This window comes from Taudactylus pleione, unplaced genomic scaffold, assembly GCF_031769625.1.
Source record: "Taudactylus pleione unplaced genomic scaffold, aTauple2 ptg000214l, whole genome shotgun sequence".
In the NCBI taxonomy this organism is placed as follows: Eukaryota; Metazoa; Chordata; class Amphibia; order Anura; family Myobatrachidae; genus Taudactylus; species Taudactylus pleione.
Window position 1 is genome coordinate 15,204,989 of NW_028284616.1, and position 19,388 is coordinate 15,224,376.

The 19,388-nt window shown below is 43.5% G+C and overlaps 1 protein-coding gene across 2 annotated transcripts in view; it reads left to right on the forward strand.

The window, feature by feature from the left end:
- The window catches only part of HAUS8 (HAUS augmin like complex subunit 8), a 132,981-nt gene that overhangs the window by 60,809 nt on the left and 52,784 nt on the right, over positions 1 to 19,388 (forward strand). Inside the window, exons 6-8 of one of the 2 annotated variants that reach the window (XM_088478563.1) lie at positions 8,992 to 9,068; positions 13,265 to 13,339; positions 16,067 to 16,225. In XM_088478563.1, coding sequence (XP_088334689.1) covers positions 8,992 to 9,068; positions 13,265 to 13,339; positions 16,067 to 16,225 — 311 coding nt within the window. The remainder of the gene's footprint in view (positions 1 to 8,991; positions 9,069 to 13,264; positions 13,340 to 16,066; positions 16,226 to 19,388) is intronic. The other variant, XM_088478564.1, reaches the window with a different exon arrangement.

Genomic DNA, 19,388 nt, shown 5'->3' on the forward strand with positions numbered 1-19,388 from the left:
TTTAGCTCTCAAAGCTATTTCACGGCCGCATCTAGCCAAGAAATAGCAGCCCCCAAGGCTGTTGCAGGACTATACCCTAAAGAGTCACGCCTGAGGCATAACACTAAACATGACTTCATCAAAATTCAACTAGTTTTCCCTGCAGCAACTCTGCAAGCAAAACAATCCGTCAAAGCCATCTGTAGCTTTCAGTAGAACGGCACTGCTTCCATAGAGTGATGGATGGATATCATGTGTTGGCTCTTGGTCACACTGATTCATCTTCGTGGAGTGCATATTTATGTAACACAAATGTATTTTAAAGGTCCATTTGTCGCATGCATATAAGTAGCCATTTTAAACTGGTATTAAAAAATGGCAAGAAGGACAATGTAATCAGTTTAGAGTAAAACGGATCCATATTTTTTGCAAGCTGGATATATGAACTGCATTTCATATAAAGCTACTTTTGACACCATTATCTACTACATCAGTTTGGCTGTTGAGGAACACTGTGCTTTTTGCACCTATTGTCTGATGCACTTTAAACCCACTTAAAATTGGGTACGCACTAAAATTAATTAGCAGATAAATAACAAAAAATGCATCTAAATCTAGTCGTATGCATTTTGAAAGCTAGTAGTGTGGGGGGAATTCTTTTTTTCCCCCTTTAATTTTAATGTTCATGTCCACCAAACATCAAACATGCATCTTTGTGTATGCATTCTACAGCATGTTTTGCATTGAGTGCATATTTTCTGAGTCAAATGCAATGTTTAACCCTCATACAGAATGTCTAGTTTACCAAGTTGAGAACCATATGCCTTGTAAGCATTAGCATCATCTATAAAAAATGCACTGTTTGCTCTTTTATGGTATCAAAATAAAGGGATGCATTCAGAATGCCAATTGCTGGGATTCCGGGGGTCAGAATGCCGAGCCGGGATACCGACACGTGTCAGAATAACTGTGCCAGAATCCCGAAGGTAAGGTTAGGGTTAGGCACTAAGGGGGGAGGGTTAGGTTTAGTCTGTGGGGAGGGAGGGTTAGGTTTAGGCACTGGGGGGGAGGTTAGGTTTAGTCAATAGGGTGGGAGGGTTAGGGGTAGGGTTAGGTTAGGGTTACTTACCTGGGGGCGTTGGCATTCTAACCTGGCCCGAATGCCAGCGTCGGAATTATGACTGCCAGGATCCCGAGCGCCAGCATCCTGTACCCAACCCAAAATAAATTGGCAATTCCTATATCATTAGAGGCTTTAACCCCAGAGATGTTAAAACATGTACATTTATTAAAGATCCATATTATTCATAACCAAGATTAAATGTAAATTATACTTGCTTACTTTCTGCAACACATCTTTGATTTGGAGCATAATTACTATCTTTACTTTCTTCTTCAGGGTCCATAGGACTCCATATTGAGACAATGGGGTATAGATGGTACTTGGAGGACCGGACACCAACAGCAAAGCTTTTTTCATTCCCAGGATGCCCCGGTCCTTCCCCCTATACCCCACCCACCGCCTGAAGGCAACTCAATTTCGTTGGTGTCCGGCAGGAGCTGGATCACCTTTAGAACAGTGGGGCTACTGTTTAGCAGCCCAAGCTTTATTTTTATGATTTATTTTTATTTAATTTTTTTCATAATAGAACAAGCAGCACTAGACAGTCCTCTGGACATCTGCACTTCTGCTCCATCACCCCTCCGTGGTTCCGCAACTCCAGCCCTCAGCTAGGTACTCTCGGCGGGGCTCCGGGGGGACCTAGCTAGCAGGGCTGCTCGGACCCCAGACTGCAGCCGGGACTCAAGGGGACAGGTAAGGCGCAGTCTTACCTCCAGTCTCAGGAGACAGACCAGAGGCACTGATGTGGACACCGGTTTGTCCGGGTCTCTACTAGACCACGCAGGGCATAACCTATACTGGCGCAGGAAACCGCTAAGGACAGGGTGGTTGATATCAGCATAGAGGAGAAGGCCCTCTCCCTGCGGCCTCTCCCCCAGCTCAGAGCGCCATTCCACTGCGGTCTTGCCGCCCCTGAGCTGTTCCTCCCTCACCCTCTGCCCCCTCAGAGACTCACGGCAACCATTTTCTGCATCAGCCTCAGGTCCCTGGAAACGCTGGGTCCGGTCTCCCTGTATACCTCTTCTATGAGCCAGGTTATACAGCGCCATTTCCTACCAATCACTGCGGTCTGTGTAGTTGAATTTAGTGCCTACTGCAGTTATATGCTCTGCATTGTATGTGACTTGTGCTAGCGCTGCTGTCTGTTTATTTTTCTCAACTGTCAGCTTATACCTTTCCCTTTCTTTCATTATAACCCTGGAATACTGAGCTATAGGGGGTTAATTGTACCTCACATCTACCTATATTTGTGACGACTATCACATACTGTGTTTCACACTACACTGTGCCATATTGTACGTATATCTGAGTTGCTCACTGCGCTGTGCCAGATTGTGTGCTACAATTATCCATGTCTAGCAAAGGCAAGAATAACAAGCAGCCTGCTGCTCCCACTCTGGTGTCTTGCAAGTCCTACTTAGCAGGCTTAGCTTCAGAGGATCTCATTCAAGATGGTCTATGTGCATCTTGTTATACGGCACATTGCCCCTCCGGACCCCCCTGGACTTTTTTTTCACAGGTGTTGGCAAAAATTGTGGACCATCTAGCAGTCCCTGAGGTAGCTCCAACTATGGGATGGCCACAGCAGGTACTCCCTGCGAATCCTTTGCCTCCCCCATGAGGTACTCTCTACCTCAGTGCAGAGTCTGGCAGCTACCTCTGCAGTCTTTCAACAAATGCTGCAAAAGGAAAGACCCTTACCTAGTAAACCTATTAAGCGTGCTGTGTTATCTTCCCAGTCCACCCAGCTATCAGATTTTGAATTATCATCTGGGGAGGCAGAAGACGCAGACCTCCCTGACTCCACCTCGGGAGAGGAGGAGCCCCCCTCTAAATTAAATATATCTGCACTTGTGAGAGCTGTAAAATCTATTCTTCAAATAGAAGAGGCAGAACTCCTAGGGCAAAAGAGCCACTATTTAAGCGACAGAAGATAGTTTTGACAGAGTTTCCTCACTGGACCAGCTATCTGATCATATGAGTGAAGCATGGAATATGCCCAGTAAAAAGTTTCAGCTGCCTAAACGCTTGATTTCCTTTTACCCTCTTCCAGCTACTGATTGCACTAAATGGGAAGTTCCCCCTGCAGTGGATTCCCACGTGACACACCTAGTTAGGAAGGCTACCTTACCTATCCTCACTGAAACCTCCTTAAAGGAGACTATGGATAGAAGGATGGAAGCTTGCCTGAAGTCTATATACTCTCTTACTGGAGCTATTACTCATCCTGCCAGTGGCAAAAGCCATTGAGAGTTGGGCAGAGGCCCTAGAAGATACATTTCCCTCTGATGCTTCCAGGGAACGGCTGTCCTACATATCTCACATTAGAGATGCAGCCTCCTATTTAGGAGAGGCAGCTTTGGATACTTGTCTTCTAGATTCCAAAGCATCTGCTACTTCTGTGGTAGCCTGCCATATTGTTTGGCTTCGCTCATGGAAGGCAGATTTGAACTCTAAAAAGGCTTTGGAGTCTCTGCCTATTCTGGGGGGATCCTGATTTGCCCAGAATTGGACAAGATTGTGACTACCTTGTCAGCTTCCAAGACTGCATTCTTACCCGCTGCATCTGCTACGAAACCTCGGATGTCATAGCTAAAGGTCAGTCCTTTCTACAGCAGTCGGCATCCTCTAAGGCCTCCAAGCCTAGGACCTGGGCTACAAGATGTCCACCTACCAAATCTGAGGACAAGCCTGACGGGGCGGGCCTCTCCCTGGAGGCTCCCAGGGTGAGAGGCTGACTTTTTCAGTTCGCCCAGTTCTGGCGTCAGACCACCTCAGGCCTCTGGGTAAAAGAAGTGGTCTCCCACAGATACGCCCTCTCATTCCTGAGGCAGCCCCCCCCAGCAGTTCTTTTGCAAAGGCCCTCCAGAAGGCCATTCAGTTATTACTGCTCTCGAGGGTAATAATTCAGGTCCCTTCAACACAGAGAGGGAAGGGCTATTATTCTACCCTTTTCTTGGTTGAGAAGCCCAACGGGTCTCATCGGCCTATCCTCAACCTCAAGTCTGTGAACAAGTTTATCAGCATGCCCAGGTTTTGTATGGAAACCCTCCGCTCTATTGTCCTAGTTTATGGAGCCTGGGGACTTTATGGTGTCTCTGGACATTCGGGACGCTTACACCTATAGCGCCTTCTCAGCAGCAGAATCTCCGGTTTGCTGTCCTGCAGCAACATTACCAATTTCAAGCACTTCCTTTTGGGCGTTTTACAGCTCCTCTGGTCTTTACCAAGATCATGACAGTTATGGCGGCCTACCTTTGTCGTCAGGGGATCAGACTGCTCCCATACTTGGATGATCTCTGGCTCTTAGCAAGCTCCCCAGAAATTATTCACCGCCATCTACAGGTAACCATTGCCTTTCTACAAACACACGGTTGGCTGATCAACTGGAAAAAGCCTTCCCTGACCCCTTCTCAAAGAGTGGTACATCTGGGAGCATTCCTGGACTCATAGGCTCAGAGAATCTTCCTGACAGCAGACAAAATCTCTGTATTACAGCACCGAGTGCACAGATTACTCCACAGTCGCCGAGTGTCAATTAACTCTGCAGTGCAGACCTTGGGATTCATGGTGTCCACCTTCGACATGGTGGAGTTCGCTCAGTTTTTTTTTTTTTTTTTTAAATCTGTTTATTGAACAGTAAAATAAAATGTACATTATTCATATCAAGAATGAAATACAATACAATATAATATTTGAGCAGTTGCCCACATTATTTCTTGACAGAAAACAGATATAGAAATTGCTGTTATAATTTTATATTTTACAATTACATAGATAAAAGAATATAAACAGAAAATGTTACAAATGTGGATACATTTTTCTTAAGATGTGAGAGATTTAACAGAACAAACACATACGTCAAATATACTGAGGTACCTAAGTATCATATACAAGTAAACAAATGAAAATATCAAAACAGCAATGTAGCGCAATATATAATTTACCCATGTCGCGATGAGAATCAACTAAAAGGTGATTAGAGGAATAGCTTAAATAGACCAAAAAGTATAACAAAATTCAGAACACAGCAAGATGAGGAGGCGTATTCAGATACATATCAAGCTGAAATAGATGTCCAACCACTAGACAGTAACAATTTATTGTAAAACAAAATGATCTGATTAGCAAAATAAAAATGTAGAGAGCGCATTAAGTGAACTGTCGAAACAGAAACCACTCCGTATGTTCAAAAACCTTCCAGATATTAGTCTGTGTCTGATTTGGCAGACACTCAATATGCATTCCCCACTTTTTGGTGAAGGCCAAGACTCCTTTTTCAATACTGAAAGTACCCATGCGCCTTTCACAATAAAGAACGTCTAGTACAGAGATCTTCCATTCACTTAACGTGTGAGAAAATTGTGAGGACCTAAAGAGGATTCTGCCTCCCAGGTGGAGAAATCGACTAAAAGAAAAACAGTAGCACTCTTAGATAATTTTAGTTTCACTGTGGGGTTTAAGAAGTATAAAAGTTTGTTCCAAAACCTTTCCACAATACCATAAGTTGTGGGATAAAGAGGCATTGGAGTGGCCACATTTGACACAATTCCCAGTACCCGAGGGCACAAAGTGCTTTTATAGGTACGATTCAATATCCTAAGATTAATCTCTTGTAATCGTGCTGATTTAAGATTAGGCAAAACAATCTCTAATTTTGCAAGTGAGGGTATAGATGACATTTTCTAAATGTAATTAAACTGCAGGAGGAAAGTGTTTGAGATAAAACATCTGGGGTGTCCACTTTCCATAAGTGGTTGTCTAGCAATTGGACATAATGACGTGCTTGTAAAAACGTGAAGAAATGAGAACGAGGAAGACCAAATTTATCTTGCAACTGTGTAAATGATAGGATATGTTCCCCTGGGTCAAATACATCCTTAATAGACACTCTTAATAAACCTCTTTGGCACCAAAATTTGAACAGGTGATTAGTAAGAGAAGCAGGAAAGGTTGGGTTACCCAAAAAAGGTAGGTAAGGAGAAGAGGATTTAAATGTATGTTAACACTGACCATGCTTTATAAGTATCCCAAAATAGAATATTAGAACGGATGATGAACGGGAGTTGTGTTGTCGCAGTATGTAACAAGGCTGCCGGGGCATATGGGTAGAATAAGGCCTCTTCTAAATTAGTATAGTGTTCAGTATGTAGTAGCCAATCGGCCACGTAGCGAAACAAAGCAGATTTTGCAAATGCAGCAACATGGGGAACACTAAGTCCTCCCTTGGTCTTCGGTAAATAGGTGCGAGATCGACTCATCCTAGGCTTCTGGTAATACCAGATAAATTTAAAAAACATTTGCGTACAGTGAAGGATATTAGCTTTCGTGAGCGCTTGTATAGTGGATAGTGCTTAAATGTAATACCAGCAATAGTGAAACATACACACAATAACACTCAATACATATAACGTAGATAAATGTTTAAGCGCTTTCAGTGAAAAATTAAGTGTCCTGAAAAGGTTTCCCCATTAAGACGTGGGCGCTGGATACCAGGGTAAGTGGGACAAACTGACCCTACCTTTCCCTGTGTAAGATCTTCTCCGTGCGGGGGCTGGCTGTGTCCAGGCGGCTGCAGTATAATCAGCTGTATGACAATTCCGTCTGCCGCTTGTAATATCAGTGGCTCGCCGGAGCAGCGTCTTTCTGCACTCTTCTGCCTGGTGGAAATCTGCCGCTCTCATGGAGAGGAATTCACGCTCACTGGAATAGTGACGTCAGGGGTAGTCTAAACACCAACGCGTTTCATCCGGTAGGACTTAATCAAGGTGTTGCTGTGAAGCCCTTGTTCACCTTTTATCCTTGTGCTAGCCTGGTAATTGGCTGGTTAATTATGTCAATCAGACATGTCTCAATCCCGCATATTTAGCCGGATAACGGGATAAAAAGCTGGGCAATCTAAAAGTGTGCATTTCTTTAATATGTGTATACAATAAAAATGATAAATGAATTTTATTAATAAAATCTGTTTAAAAGTAGTGTGCAGTTATAATTGGTTTAATAATAAGCCAATTAATGCGAATGTAAAATCACAGGTAGGGTCAGTTTATCCCACTTACCCTGGTATCCAGCGCCCACGTCTTAATGGGGAAACCTTTTCAGGACACTTCATTTTTCACTGAAAGCGCTTAAACATTTATCTACGTTATATGTATTGAGTGTTATTGTGTGTATGTTTCACTATTGCTGGTATTACATTTAAGCACTATCCACTATACAAGCGCTTCTTTAGCATACATTAACCCTTACATGGCCAGTGATCTGGCCATTTAAAAAAAAGCTGCTTATCACTGGGAGCGCATGATTCATTATTATATACCAGTTGAATGAGTGACATGAGAGGCCGTTTGTGGGTGGTAGCAGGGACAGGCCACTAGAAACGGGGGAGTGGAGGTACAAACGCAGGTGTGCCTGTGTGTTTCAATGCCGTTTCATAGGCGTGCATAATTAACAGGCAGCGTCATTGTACATGTCACCTTTTTTGTATTTCACACTGAAGGGATCGCAGTACTTGCGGCCAGGTATAGTTAATCTCAAGCGCTGCGAGCACATCCGATGGTGCTCGATGTACCAGTGATTTCATGCACTTCCTGGAAATGACGTGCGCAAGTGGGCGTCTTATGAATGGCTGGTGGGCGTCTGCATACACAAAGTGATCGCTCGCCAAGACATAGTGGGCGTGCTAATGCCTTGCCGAGCGATCGCCTGCCTTGCTGGGTGTGCGCTGGATTTGCATACGCTGGGAGCGAGCGAGCGCATCTAGCGAATGGCGCTGAATCAGGCCCTCTTTCTGGCTATAGCATCTGCCCTGTCGCTCCCCATTTCTAATCTTTCATCCGGTTAGGGCTGTTCTTCGAACGCGCCTTGGCTTCCTTCCCAAGGTGGTCTCTCGTTTCCACCTCAATGAGGAAATTGTGGTTCCGGCCTTTCAATCACCAGACCTCTCAGCAGGTGAGGCCTCTTTGGATGTGGTACATGCTCTGAAGATCTACATTGACCGTACTAGTTCCATCAGGAAATCGGACTCCCTCTTTGTCCTATATGGATATATACATTCCTCAAGAAGGTATGGCCAGCTAACAAACAGACTCTGGCCAGATGGCTTTGCATGACTATCTCACAGGCTTACACGCAGACTGGCCTTCTTGTGCCGGCTACAATATCTGCTCATTCTACTCGCTCTGTGGGTCCCTCGTGGGCAGCCCGCCGTGGCGCGTCTGTCGAACAACTATGCAAGGCGGCCACGTGGTCTTCTGTCCACACCTTTCTTAGGTTCTATGCCTTTGAAACATTTGCCTCTCGGGATTCTTCCTTCGGGTGGTGGGTTCACCTCTCAGCTCAGAAGCGTCCCCACCCTTGAACAACTGCTTTGGGACATCCCCATTGTCTCCATGTGGAGCCCTATGGACCCTGAATAAGAAAAGGAGAGTTATGGTAAAATTTACCCACCCTAACGCACCTGGCTTCTATGGGTTTCTTCTCTTGGTCACTTGTTTCCTTCTCTGTGTGAGAGTGTGATTCATCAGTGTACCAGTCTTCCTTCTCTCCTATCCTGCTCCTACCTTGGGCTTGTTAACAAAACTGAGTTGCCTTCAGGCTGTGGGCTTGGTAGAGGGGGAACGACCGGAGCATCCTGGGATTGAAAAAAGCTTTGCTGTTGGTGTCCGGTCCTCCAAGTACCACCTACACCCCATTGTCTCCCTGTGGACCCTATGGACTTCGAAGAAAGAGAGTTAACAAGGGTAAGTTTTACCATAACTCTCCTTTTCTTCAGCCATTCATAATATAACAACATTTTGTACTGTTGATAAACATCTGTTTTATATCTATTTATCTTTTATCTATATCATTCCTTTTACATATGGAGTCTTTCTTTTTTTTCCCCTCAGATAAAACAATGCAAAAACTTACCCCAAAGTTCTTATCGACATCTGAGCAGAGGAAACCTAAGAGAGAGTATACTCTTGTAAGTGTGTATGCATGACTAGTGTAATGAGAGAGCGTGAATAAACCAAGTTTGTTCCTACCGTTTAAAATCCTGTCAATTAGTTGTTTTTATATTGGTGCATGTGGATCCCAGTCTTCATTTTATGTAATGGAAAACAGTCATTTGTGAAGCTACCATGTTCTCCCCAGAATTTTTTTTTACAGCCAGACGGCATTATGAGATGCCTAACGAAAGACTAGTCAGTGAATGAGAACAATTCACATCTAAAGGACTATAGTTGTTCAGACTGGAAAATCTCTTTGGCAACTAGGACAGTGTCCACATTTTTTAAAATTTGACATAAATTAGTTTATTTCGCCTGTGGAGGACCAGTCTTTCAGACCAGTGAAGTATCTGAAAGCTTTTACCAATCTGCAGTTTTTGTAATTCAGTCTGTTGATGTGTTTACATTTGTGATAAGCTTTAACGAGTTTTCCCTCTTGTCTATGCCTCAAAAATTCCTCAGATTCAGTCAGTCTAACCACTACCAATTCAGGACATTGCTATTTTGTCAAGACGTCTCTGGCATTTATAATGGTAGTCTTCTTAATCAGTATCACTCACTCCTCATCTTAATGGCCTGCTCCTAAAAGCACGCACAGATTTTACATTAAAGTCATACAACAGTCCAGATGGGTAGTTTAGAGTTCCTATGTGCCTTATTTATCACAAGTTTTAATCATTCACAATGAGTGATAAAATTTGTTGCATATGATAAATGGTGCTCCAGCCAATCAACTCCCAACTGCCAATTTATCATACGCAATGAGTTTTATCACTCTTTGTGAATGATAAAACTCATTGACTGCTTTGTTTCAGAGGTTTTCCATTCATAACTGGGGAAAGTGTCCCTTGTAGACCAGAGAGTGCAGAAGCTGGTTGTAAATTTGCAAAGGCAACAGAAGACTATTCCAGCGGCTAGCAGTGCATACAACCGCTGGAACTTATGGCTATAACTTTTGAAGAAGTTTAATTTACTTGTTACCAAATTCTTCAACACAGATTATTTTTAGGTGTCCATTAAATTGCCTGGTCTCTGTATCTTTTTTTGTCATTCAAAACTGCTATGAGTCGGATTTGGTAAAGATATCCTTTCAATCGTTGTCAGTGAGCTCATATTTTGACTGGCCTTCTTTGTTAACTAACCATGTACCAGAAGGGCATGGGACTAATGCTACAGCAAGGGAATATGGTCAGAGCGTGAATTGTTTGATTGCTCCAAGTTCTAGGACACTGCTTTGCAAAGTGGCTATACATATTTGGTTAAAGAACTTGCAGTGTAATGTGGAACACTAGGGGTCAAAATGAGCACGTTTGCTCTTCAGGGAGTACAAAAAGTGTCCATGGAATTTTGGCACAAGTTTATATTTTTCATGGTTGCTAGGAAGACTGGTAGAAGTTCATTCTTTTCCGATGGCACCTGCCTGACTTTGAGTTGGCACTCCACTCTGGTCAGTACAACCACCATGCAAGCAGGTCCAAAAGTATCACCTCAAACGCTGTTAAAAGTATCACCTCAAACGCAGGATTCTAGAATTATCCCTTTATAGTAGGTTTTTATTCACTACAAATTAGTCATCTATTGCACCCTGTCAGGAAAATTTTCAATACAGTGTTCTTCAACAAGATTGAAAAGACTTTCTATGACCGGTATCTTGTTTGGTCAATTACAAGGATTCAAGGTCAATTTAAAATATTTAATAGTTATCAAAGTTTTAACATCTAAACTGTCTGTATAACTCTCAATTCGTGTATACTTAGTTTTATTTTTATAGTGGCATGTAGTTTTTTAAATATTGGCAGTTTATGTATTGGGGTCTGTCCTTCGATGTAGAATTGTCAACTTATAAATAACAATGTTCCATCTGGTATTTGTGGTAGCTTGGTCTTCAGTTTTTGGGAAGTATCTAATGTTCCTACAATTCTAAGTTTTTGTTCTCACTCATTCTCTATGTTCAGTATTCTTTGGTATGTCCATTGTTGACACTGAAACAAGGGCGATCGAAGAAAACTAGATTTACTTTTCATTACATTGTTTACTTAAAATCTTGTAGGGGGTCAGTCTGTTTTATAATGTTCAATTTGCGACAGGATAGGCCACCCTGTCTGGGGAAAGATCCATAGCCTGCTGATATTACCAGTCCTACTGGTGCAAATGAGCCACCAACAGTGTCATCTGTGCACCAATTGTAAGAGACTAGTCACTGCCACCGCCACGCTCCTTTTGTCACCTGGAACCTACCTCTGAGTGTTGTGCATAGCTGCTTCAGCACCTTTTGTTGACTGGCTGTTTCCTCCTGACTTATTACTCTGGAGTAATAAGTAGTGCATGGCAGCAGGCAGAGCTGGGTTCAATAAAGAACAGCAATGTGAACAGTTAGAATAGTAGTTCTTGGGATGTAGTCCGGATCCCGACAGTCAGAATGCAGATGGTCACAATCCCGACAGATTCTGACTGATAACTGATTTAATGAGCCATTCGCAGTTTCACTGTACCGGCCGGGGTTAGGCACTAGGGGAGGGTTAGGGTTAGGCTGCTGGAGTGGATGATTAGGGTTAGGCTACGAAGTGGTGGGTTATGAGTGGGAGCGGAAAACTTGCCAAAATCTGTTGAGATTTTGACCGTGTGAATGCCGCTGTCGGTATTCTATCTGCATTGTGACCATCGGGATCATGTACTCAACCTGTAGATCAGAGTATCAGCAAATATAGGCATCTTTTAAGAATGAAGCAAGATCTTTTGGTAGTGTTTATTGCTGAAATGGATATGATATCCCGACTGCTCAATAGTCGGGACCCGGTTAGCGGGGTATGTGGTCACACACATACACCGCTAACGTAAGTATATGGATCGAGTACTCTGTTTGTTTTTTTGCAAAGACCCCCCTGGATTCTACGGAGACCAGTGCAAGGATGGAGGTGAGTATAGGATCTTTTTTTCAGGTATTCCAAACGGGATCTACGGGGACAAGGGGACGTAAACATCTGGCAGCAGGTAATGTGTGAGTGAGGTACAGTAGGTGAGTAATAAACTTTTACTGTATACGGTGTGTGTGTCCTGTCTTTCTTTAACTATTTATTTTACAGTGGGGGTACGGGTGCCGGCCACCTGCTGGCACTTGTAGTTCCAATATAAAATACAATAGTTTTCTACTATTTACCACATTATTACCCCCGTACCCACAGCCCAGGTAGTGAGGGGAAGAGCCCCGGGCTTCAGCACAAGCCTGGGGTTTTGGGAGGGGAGGGACTCCTTTTTTGGGGGGTCCCCACCTCCCCTGAGACCCCTGGCTTGGGCTGACCGGCTTGGGGTGTTAATGCTTTGGCCATGGAGCCCCGGGGATGGAGTCTCCTGGCTGTGGCATTACACCCGGGTCGGTTTGGGTCCGGTGCTGGTTTTAAATATAGGGGGACCCCTACACAATTTTTCCCCCCTATATTGAAAACCAGGACTGGCCCTGCAACCAGGTGCTGATCCCTAAATTACAGTGGAACCATACTCGTTTTGTTCCCCGTAATTTTTGGAATCAGGACTGGCTGCCCAGTTCGGGGCTGGTTATGGCTTTTGAGGGGGACCCTAAATCATTTGTTTTTAACCACATGTAACCCGTTTTTTACAGGTACAACACACAAGCAGCCTTCACATATCTCACTGATATTTGCAGGCTGCTAGATTGGGAGAGTTTGGCAGAGAGAAAACACTGCAATCTCGGGTGACTAATCTCATCTAAACTCGCAACTAGGGGGAGAAATCTCGATTCACCATCGGCCAACTCACTCTCCGCTAAACTCACTTCTTAGTAAATTTGCGAGTTGAAAAACGGTAAACTCACCTGAGCTTCGGCGATACAAAGAGAGTTGGAAAAAAAACAGACCAAACTCGAATCTTAGTATATTTGCCATCAAGGCTTAGTACATAGACCCCTTAGAGTTACTGCTTGAAGCAAATGTAGTATTTGAGTCCTCTTCAATTTTTTGTGAGATTATGAACTGATTTTAAGGGTCATTTACTAGGACACCTGCTCTTGGTAAGACTGGCAACTTTCATTTTATTTGTATATGTAGAGTATAGTGATTGAGTGACATAACACTATGTGGAACAAAATTATTACAAAAACAGCTAATTCAGTATAACCACTGATAATGTAATGATTTTAAATTATTATTGTTAACAGACAGTCAATATGCCCGAAGATTTAACAGAGATGTATGAATCACAAACTTTGTTGCTTACATATCTGACCGTGAAGGTGAGCAAATATACATGCTTGATTTTTGTCTCTAGCCCCAATCTCATCTGCTGTATGTTCATTTTTTTGAATGTTCTTTATTCTAATTTTTGCAAAAACAAAATATACAGGAACATCTGAACTCTCTGCATTTAAAATAGTAAAGTTCCTTCTTATCATTTTTTACTAGAGATGCGCGGTTCAGTTTTGACTCTGTTCTTTTCGCCAAATTAGCGCAAATTCGATTAATCCGGATTTATTTTATTGGCTATCCAAAACACGTGAGAGCCGGATAGTCAATATGATGCAGTTTTGAGATCTGAACATCTCAAAACCATCTAAAACCAAACCGCTTATCTCCAATTTTTACACATACTGTTTATTTACTCTTTATGACAGGGGTGGGGAACCTTCTTTCTGCCGAGGGCCATTTTGATATATATAACATTATTTGCGGGCCTGGTGCAGGCCACGCCCCCTCCGTGTGACATCACATGGGAGCTGGGCCTCAATCACTGGTGATTACAGCAATGCCCAGCCCATCCCTGGATGCTCCAGGGAGCTGTAAGGGTAGTGGCGTAACCATTTGAAGCGTCCTAAGGACACTCTAGGTTGCACTGCTGCATAGATTCTGGCTACAGTGTGCCATTCTTGGCACCCTGCTAGCCAGATGTGGTTAGCAGAAAAAAGCTCAGAGGGCCAGACCAAATGGTTCCGAGGGCCTTATATGACCCCCGGGCAGGAGGTTCCCCATTCCTGCTTTATGACATGACTAAAGCAAATTACATTTCAAAGCAATATGGCACACTGGAAATACATGTTGTAGCTTTTTATTTTTTTTGTGTGTGTGGACTTTGACTTCCTGCTTGGTTCCTTTTTCTTATCGTCTGCATGTTAGTTCTGTCCCTGTCACATGCAGCCTTGCGCTCACTCCCACTCTACAACACACTTTTTTTTTTCTTGGATTAGTGTTTTTTGTTGTTATCGCTAGGATTAGATTAGCTATAGTTTCTTCAATTGAAGGGACTAGTGGGAAAATTATCTTCAGGCAGAAATGGATATGTGAGAAGTTTTACTTGAAGTTTAACCAACTCATATCTTAAATTTTTTACTGTCTCTGAATGAAAGACTTCCATGCCTCATGAATAAAGCTGGGTACACACCTGGTCGACCTATCTAATGATTGATAAGTGCATGCACACTTACCAATCGTCCCCCAATACGTCTGCCAGCAGAGCCATTTGAATATGCTTACAAACACTTACATGCCGTGCATCCATTCAATGGATTCTGCTGGTGACATATTGCGTAGTTGGCGGGTCGGCCGTACAGACAGCCTGATGAAACAATATATCTGCTAGAAATATCCTCATCGGCTGTGCTGCATGGCTCATTAGATGGGATCCAGTCAGGATACCGACTGTGGAAAACCGACGCCCGTTGGAATGCCGAAGCTGGCATCCCGAAGGGATCAAGATACCGACATCGGCATCACGAACGTAAGTATGCGGGCTAGGCCGGGGACGGTGGTGGTTAGTATTAGGGACCTACCGGGGTGGGTTAGGGTTAGGCACCGACCGGGCAGGGTTTGGTTTAGGCTGTAGGAGGAGGGGTTAAGTTTAGGCACCACCGGGGGAGGTTAGGGTTTGGCACCGCCCGGGGGCGTTAGGTTTATGGTGCGGGAAGGGGGGGTTAGGTTTAGGCACCACCGGGGGGAGGTTAGGGTAAGGCACCACCGGGGGGTTCTTAGGGGGGAGAGTTAGGTTACTTACCGGCCCTGTCGGGATGCTGCTGTTGGTCTGACCACCGTCATCCCGGTATATCATACTGATTCCGATTAGATATGTCTGTGAACGACGACGTTCAGCCATATCGGCTGTACACACTAGCCAATGCACCATCAATTTATTATTCATTGCTCAAACCAACAATAGATCGTTCAGCTTAAGCAATAGTCTGAAATACACCCTCTATACTCGCACAATGCAATAGGCAGTCACGTGAGTACACTTTTACATACCAGACACACACATACATAAACAAAGGACTGCGAAAGTAGCAAAGGACACTTTCTGCTGGGATCCACCCTCACTATGCATAGCCTGAGACATACACACCACACATACAGCCGTGTGTCTTTCTTTCATCTTTTTCGCTCTAATGTGCATCTTAGTCACAATCGGATGCGACAAAACCGCTTCACAGGACTGCACTGATTAATTTGATATTCCACACTTGTACATCTCTGTGTAAATGAGTCTGAATTTGTGCTACAATGCAGCAGTCGCAACTTTTTTTTCACACCAAGATTCATTTGTACATATTTAAAACTAATTCCTGTGCGGTTAGTCACAGCCTGAAGTCTCTGGTACAGATTGGTTGATGTCTTGCTGCATCTGATGTGTGAATAAGAAGCAAATTTAAAGAAACAATCACTAAGCTACACCATAAACAGCAGTTTGAGCCACAACATTCACCCAAGTAACAAAGGACATATCGTATTGCTATAGGTACTTTACCATCTACGCTATGGTTGTGTATTTGGATGTATATGTATTTTTGTTTTATAATGTTGAGGATTAAATTTATAGTAGGAACAGAGCTGTATTGCTTGGTTAGACTGCAGTTTTACCTTAGTGAATAATAAATTAAATTGTAAATCATTATTAAATGATCATTAGCATATTTTTCTCACTATTAGACCTCCTATTCTTTAACACTGTGGTAAAGTATTGCGAAAAATTTTAGATGCAGAAAAATATGAAATGCCTGGAAGAAAAAGCAGAACGTAATCTCTTCCTAACAAATGACGAGAAGAACCAACTGCAGGAGAAAGTGTATAAGATGAAATGGGATTTATTACTAAATCAAAGAGAAGAGCAACTCCATAACTTGCTTGAGAAGCAGGTAAGTTACTGCTGTAGACATGCCAGAAATATATAGAATTTGTTTAACTTTGCAGAATAAATGTACTATGGTCCTAGTAAGTTACCACCTATACTGTTACAATGAGAGTGGGATAGATTGTTAACAGACTGTGCCATTTAGGACAGAGTAAATTTAAAACAATCTCATAAGTAGACAAACATTAACATTTAGATAAAGGTAACTAAGTACAGTTATTATCTTAGGCGTTAACGTCTGACCTAGCGATTTCGGCAGTGGTGAACATGGCAAGATTAACATGAAAGGAGGGATGGTTTAAGCTTAGGTACACACTACGACAACGAATCGGTCAGTAGACTGATCCTCTGTCCGAGCTCCCGATTAGTAAGCTATTTCTGGCCTGACATCACAACTGGGCGGTCCCTGCAGCAAGTGGAGGGGTGATTTCAGATAAATCTACATTTGCTGTGCTGCAGGGCCGACCTGATATGTCTGTGAATAATAACGTTTACAGACACATCGGGTGTACACACCTGCCGATGCACTTTCGATATATATCGTTTGTCGAAGGATATATCAACAAGTGTGCACCCAGCATTATTGTAGCAGGTATTGTTTCATTTAGTATCTGCTAATCTAAGCACTAGTACTGCTGTTTACAAAATAATCATCACAGAAGTATTCACCTTTTGGGCTATTTAAATATAAAAGTTTGATTACTTGGGGTAATTAGCTGGTAGATGGGTGTCAGTGGTGCAGTGTCTAAGGTGCTCAATCAGGGTCCACACATCTTTTCAGGTATAAATAAAAGAAAAGTGCTTTACTGTCAGCCATATATTTAGGGCACTGACTCACTTCTTCGCCCCTGACTAACTTTGGGCAGCTAGTCTGCAAATAAAGTCTCTGCCTGCTTCTCTGCAGGTCTTTCACTGGCTTGGCTTGACTGCCACAGCTATACAAACCACAGCTCAGTCCAGGTGGCCTTCCCTGTCTCCTACAGGTATAGGTCCTGGCTTCCTTAGCCTGCAGCTTAGCTGCTTCAATGTCCCACAGTCTGAGATTTGTGGTCCTCCCTGCCTCCTGCAGGTCTGGACTCAGGCCCCCTGCCCCTCAATGGCTTGGCTTAGCCTCACTGGGCTCTCTGGCTGCCACAGTACGACCTAGACTGTCCCCTAGATGTGGCAAAACTTAGTTTAACTACACTTTGTGGGCGGATCCCTCCCAACTCCACACAGAATCCATGGCTCACTATTGCCACCTTTGGTGATCCTGTCACATAAGAAAGAAAGAAAGGTTGTGAAATGTATTATATACACACTGTGGGAGAGGTGTATTAAGTCTAAACAAGATATTGATATAAAAAGCATTAGGCCCAGATGGCATCCGCCGGAGTGTGCTAAAGGAATAAAGTTCATTGATTTACAGATACTATATTTCATGATTTTAAACCACATCCTAAATAAGTTTCACAAAATTGGTATCACTTCTGCTTTTTAGCTCATATTTAGTTCTAAAACTGCACATAGGAAATTATAACTTTAGCCATGATGAAATTGTTTGCAGGGTTTTACTATTTGATAACACTGTATGAGGGCATATTTTCTGTCCCACCACCAGTCGAGGTCACGGTTCTGTTTCCCAGTTTTCTCAATAGAAGCAAACCTAAGCCAGCCAAGCACATCATGATGTCAGTACTGAAGTATTATCTTGTCCTTTACCCTTATTGGATCGAGGAATGGCCCAAGAATACGTTTGTATGATGTCCCCTACGGATGATCCTGGGGGCGATCATTTTCTCTCGAGGAATGATGGTTGTACTCATTCAGACTACATTAGATTGAACATACTGAGGCTCTGATTCAGAGCCGGACGCTCTGACAGAGCGCTCGCTCTGAATCAGGGCCGGGCTATTTTTTTTTTCTGAATGGCCTCCTGGCCGCTCGCACAGCTATCGGGCTCGCGACGAGACCCTTGTGGTAGGGTTTCGTTGCCGCAAGCCCCAGAGAGATTTTGGCTCTAACAGAGCCGAAATCTCTCCCACTGACATCACTCGTGATGTTAGTGGGGCCATCCCCAGACGTAGGCGTTCACATGGGAACGCCTCCGTTTGGGCAGCCACTCCCCCGGCCCGCCCACCAAAGGGGGCGTACTGTCACTCAATACCAACAGCACGCCCCCTTTGTTCCGAGACCTGGAGCGACGGAGTGCCCGTCGCTATCCGGGTCTCGCGCACGACGGAGTCGGCTCCGTTGTGCGCATGCCCACTGGCCCACCATCGATCCGGTTGTGAGCGCACAGCACTTGCGACTGGTTCTGAATCAGGCCCTGATTCCACTGTTACAGATATAGGTGCTCCATTCTGGTATGTTTCTAGACTTGCCCGATTAGCACTTTTTCCTGACAACATAGCATTATCTGTTTTCTTTTGGGTAGAGTGGGATTTCTCAAGAGACTTTTCAGACAAGACATTTGAGAATGATTTATCCGTTCTCACACACAGATGCTTGCATCTCCCTCTGTGGATGCTTGTCCAAACATACAATTATTCCACTCCCTGATTTGGTGTATTTCACTGAACAGTTTTGTCTCCCTCTTTTTGCTAATACATAGGTGGCAACTGTGGAAAGATAAAATACATATAGATATGAGAGGCCTGAAGCTCCTTTATACCTGTTCAACACCGCTCAACACTAGGAAGTTACTGACCAGGGTCTCAGGCATCCAAACAGCCAAATACACAGGCCTTATGGTTGTAGTCCTGGACAGTTCACATCAAGACATTCAAGAAAACCTTGATTTGAGCCTTTAATTCTTTTTAACCCCAAATTAAGTATGGTGACCCACTTCCCTCCCCTGTTGTTATAGTATCACTACCACCGTCAAGCTTCTTTTCCAGCATCCTGTTACTGGATGGTACATTTCCGGCTGGTGTGGATTTACATCCTCCTGTCCACCTTCTTTGGATTAAGACTGCTGTGTAACTAACTGAGTACTGAGGCAGGAACACAGTATAGTGAGATTATTTATCTAAAGTGTTACCTATTATCTGTTGGTGACAGGAATACAGGAGGAATGTGTCTTGATAGGAACAGAGTACGACCTAGTCTGTGGTGGACATAAGAATGTGTACTCTGTAATTTATGACCTTTAAGACATCAAATTCATTATATAATAATTTAAGAGG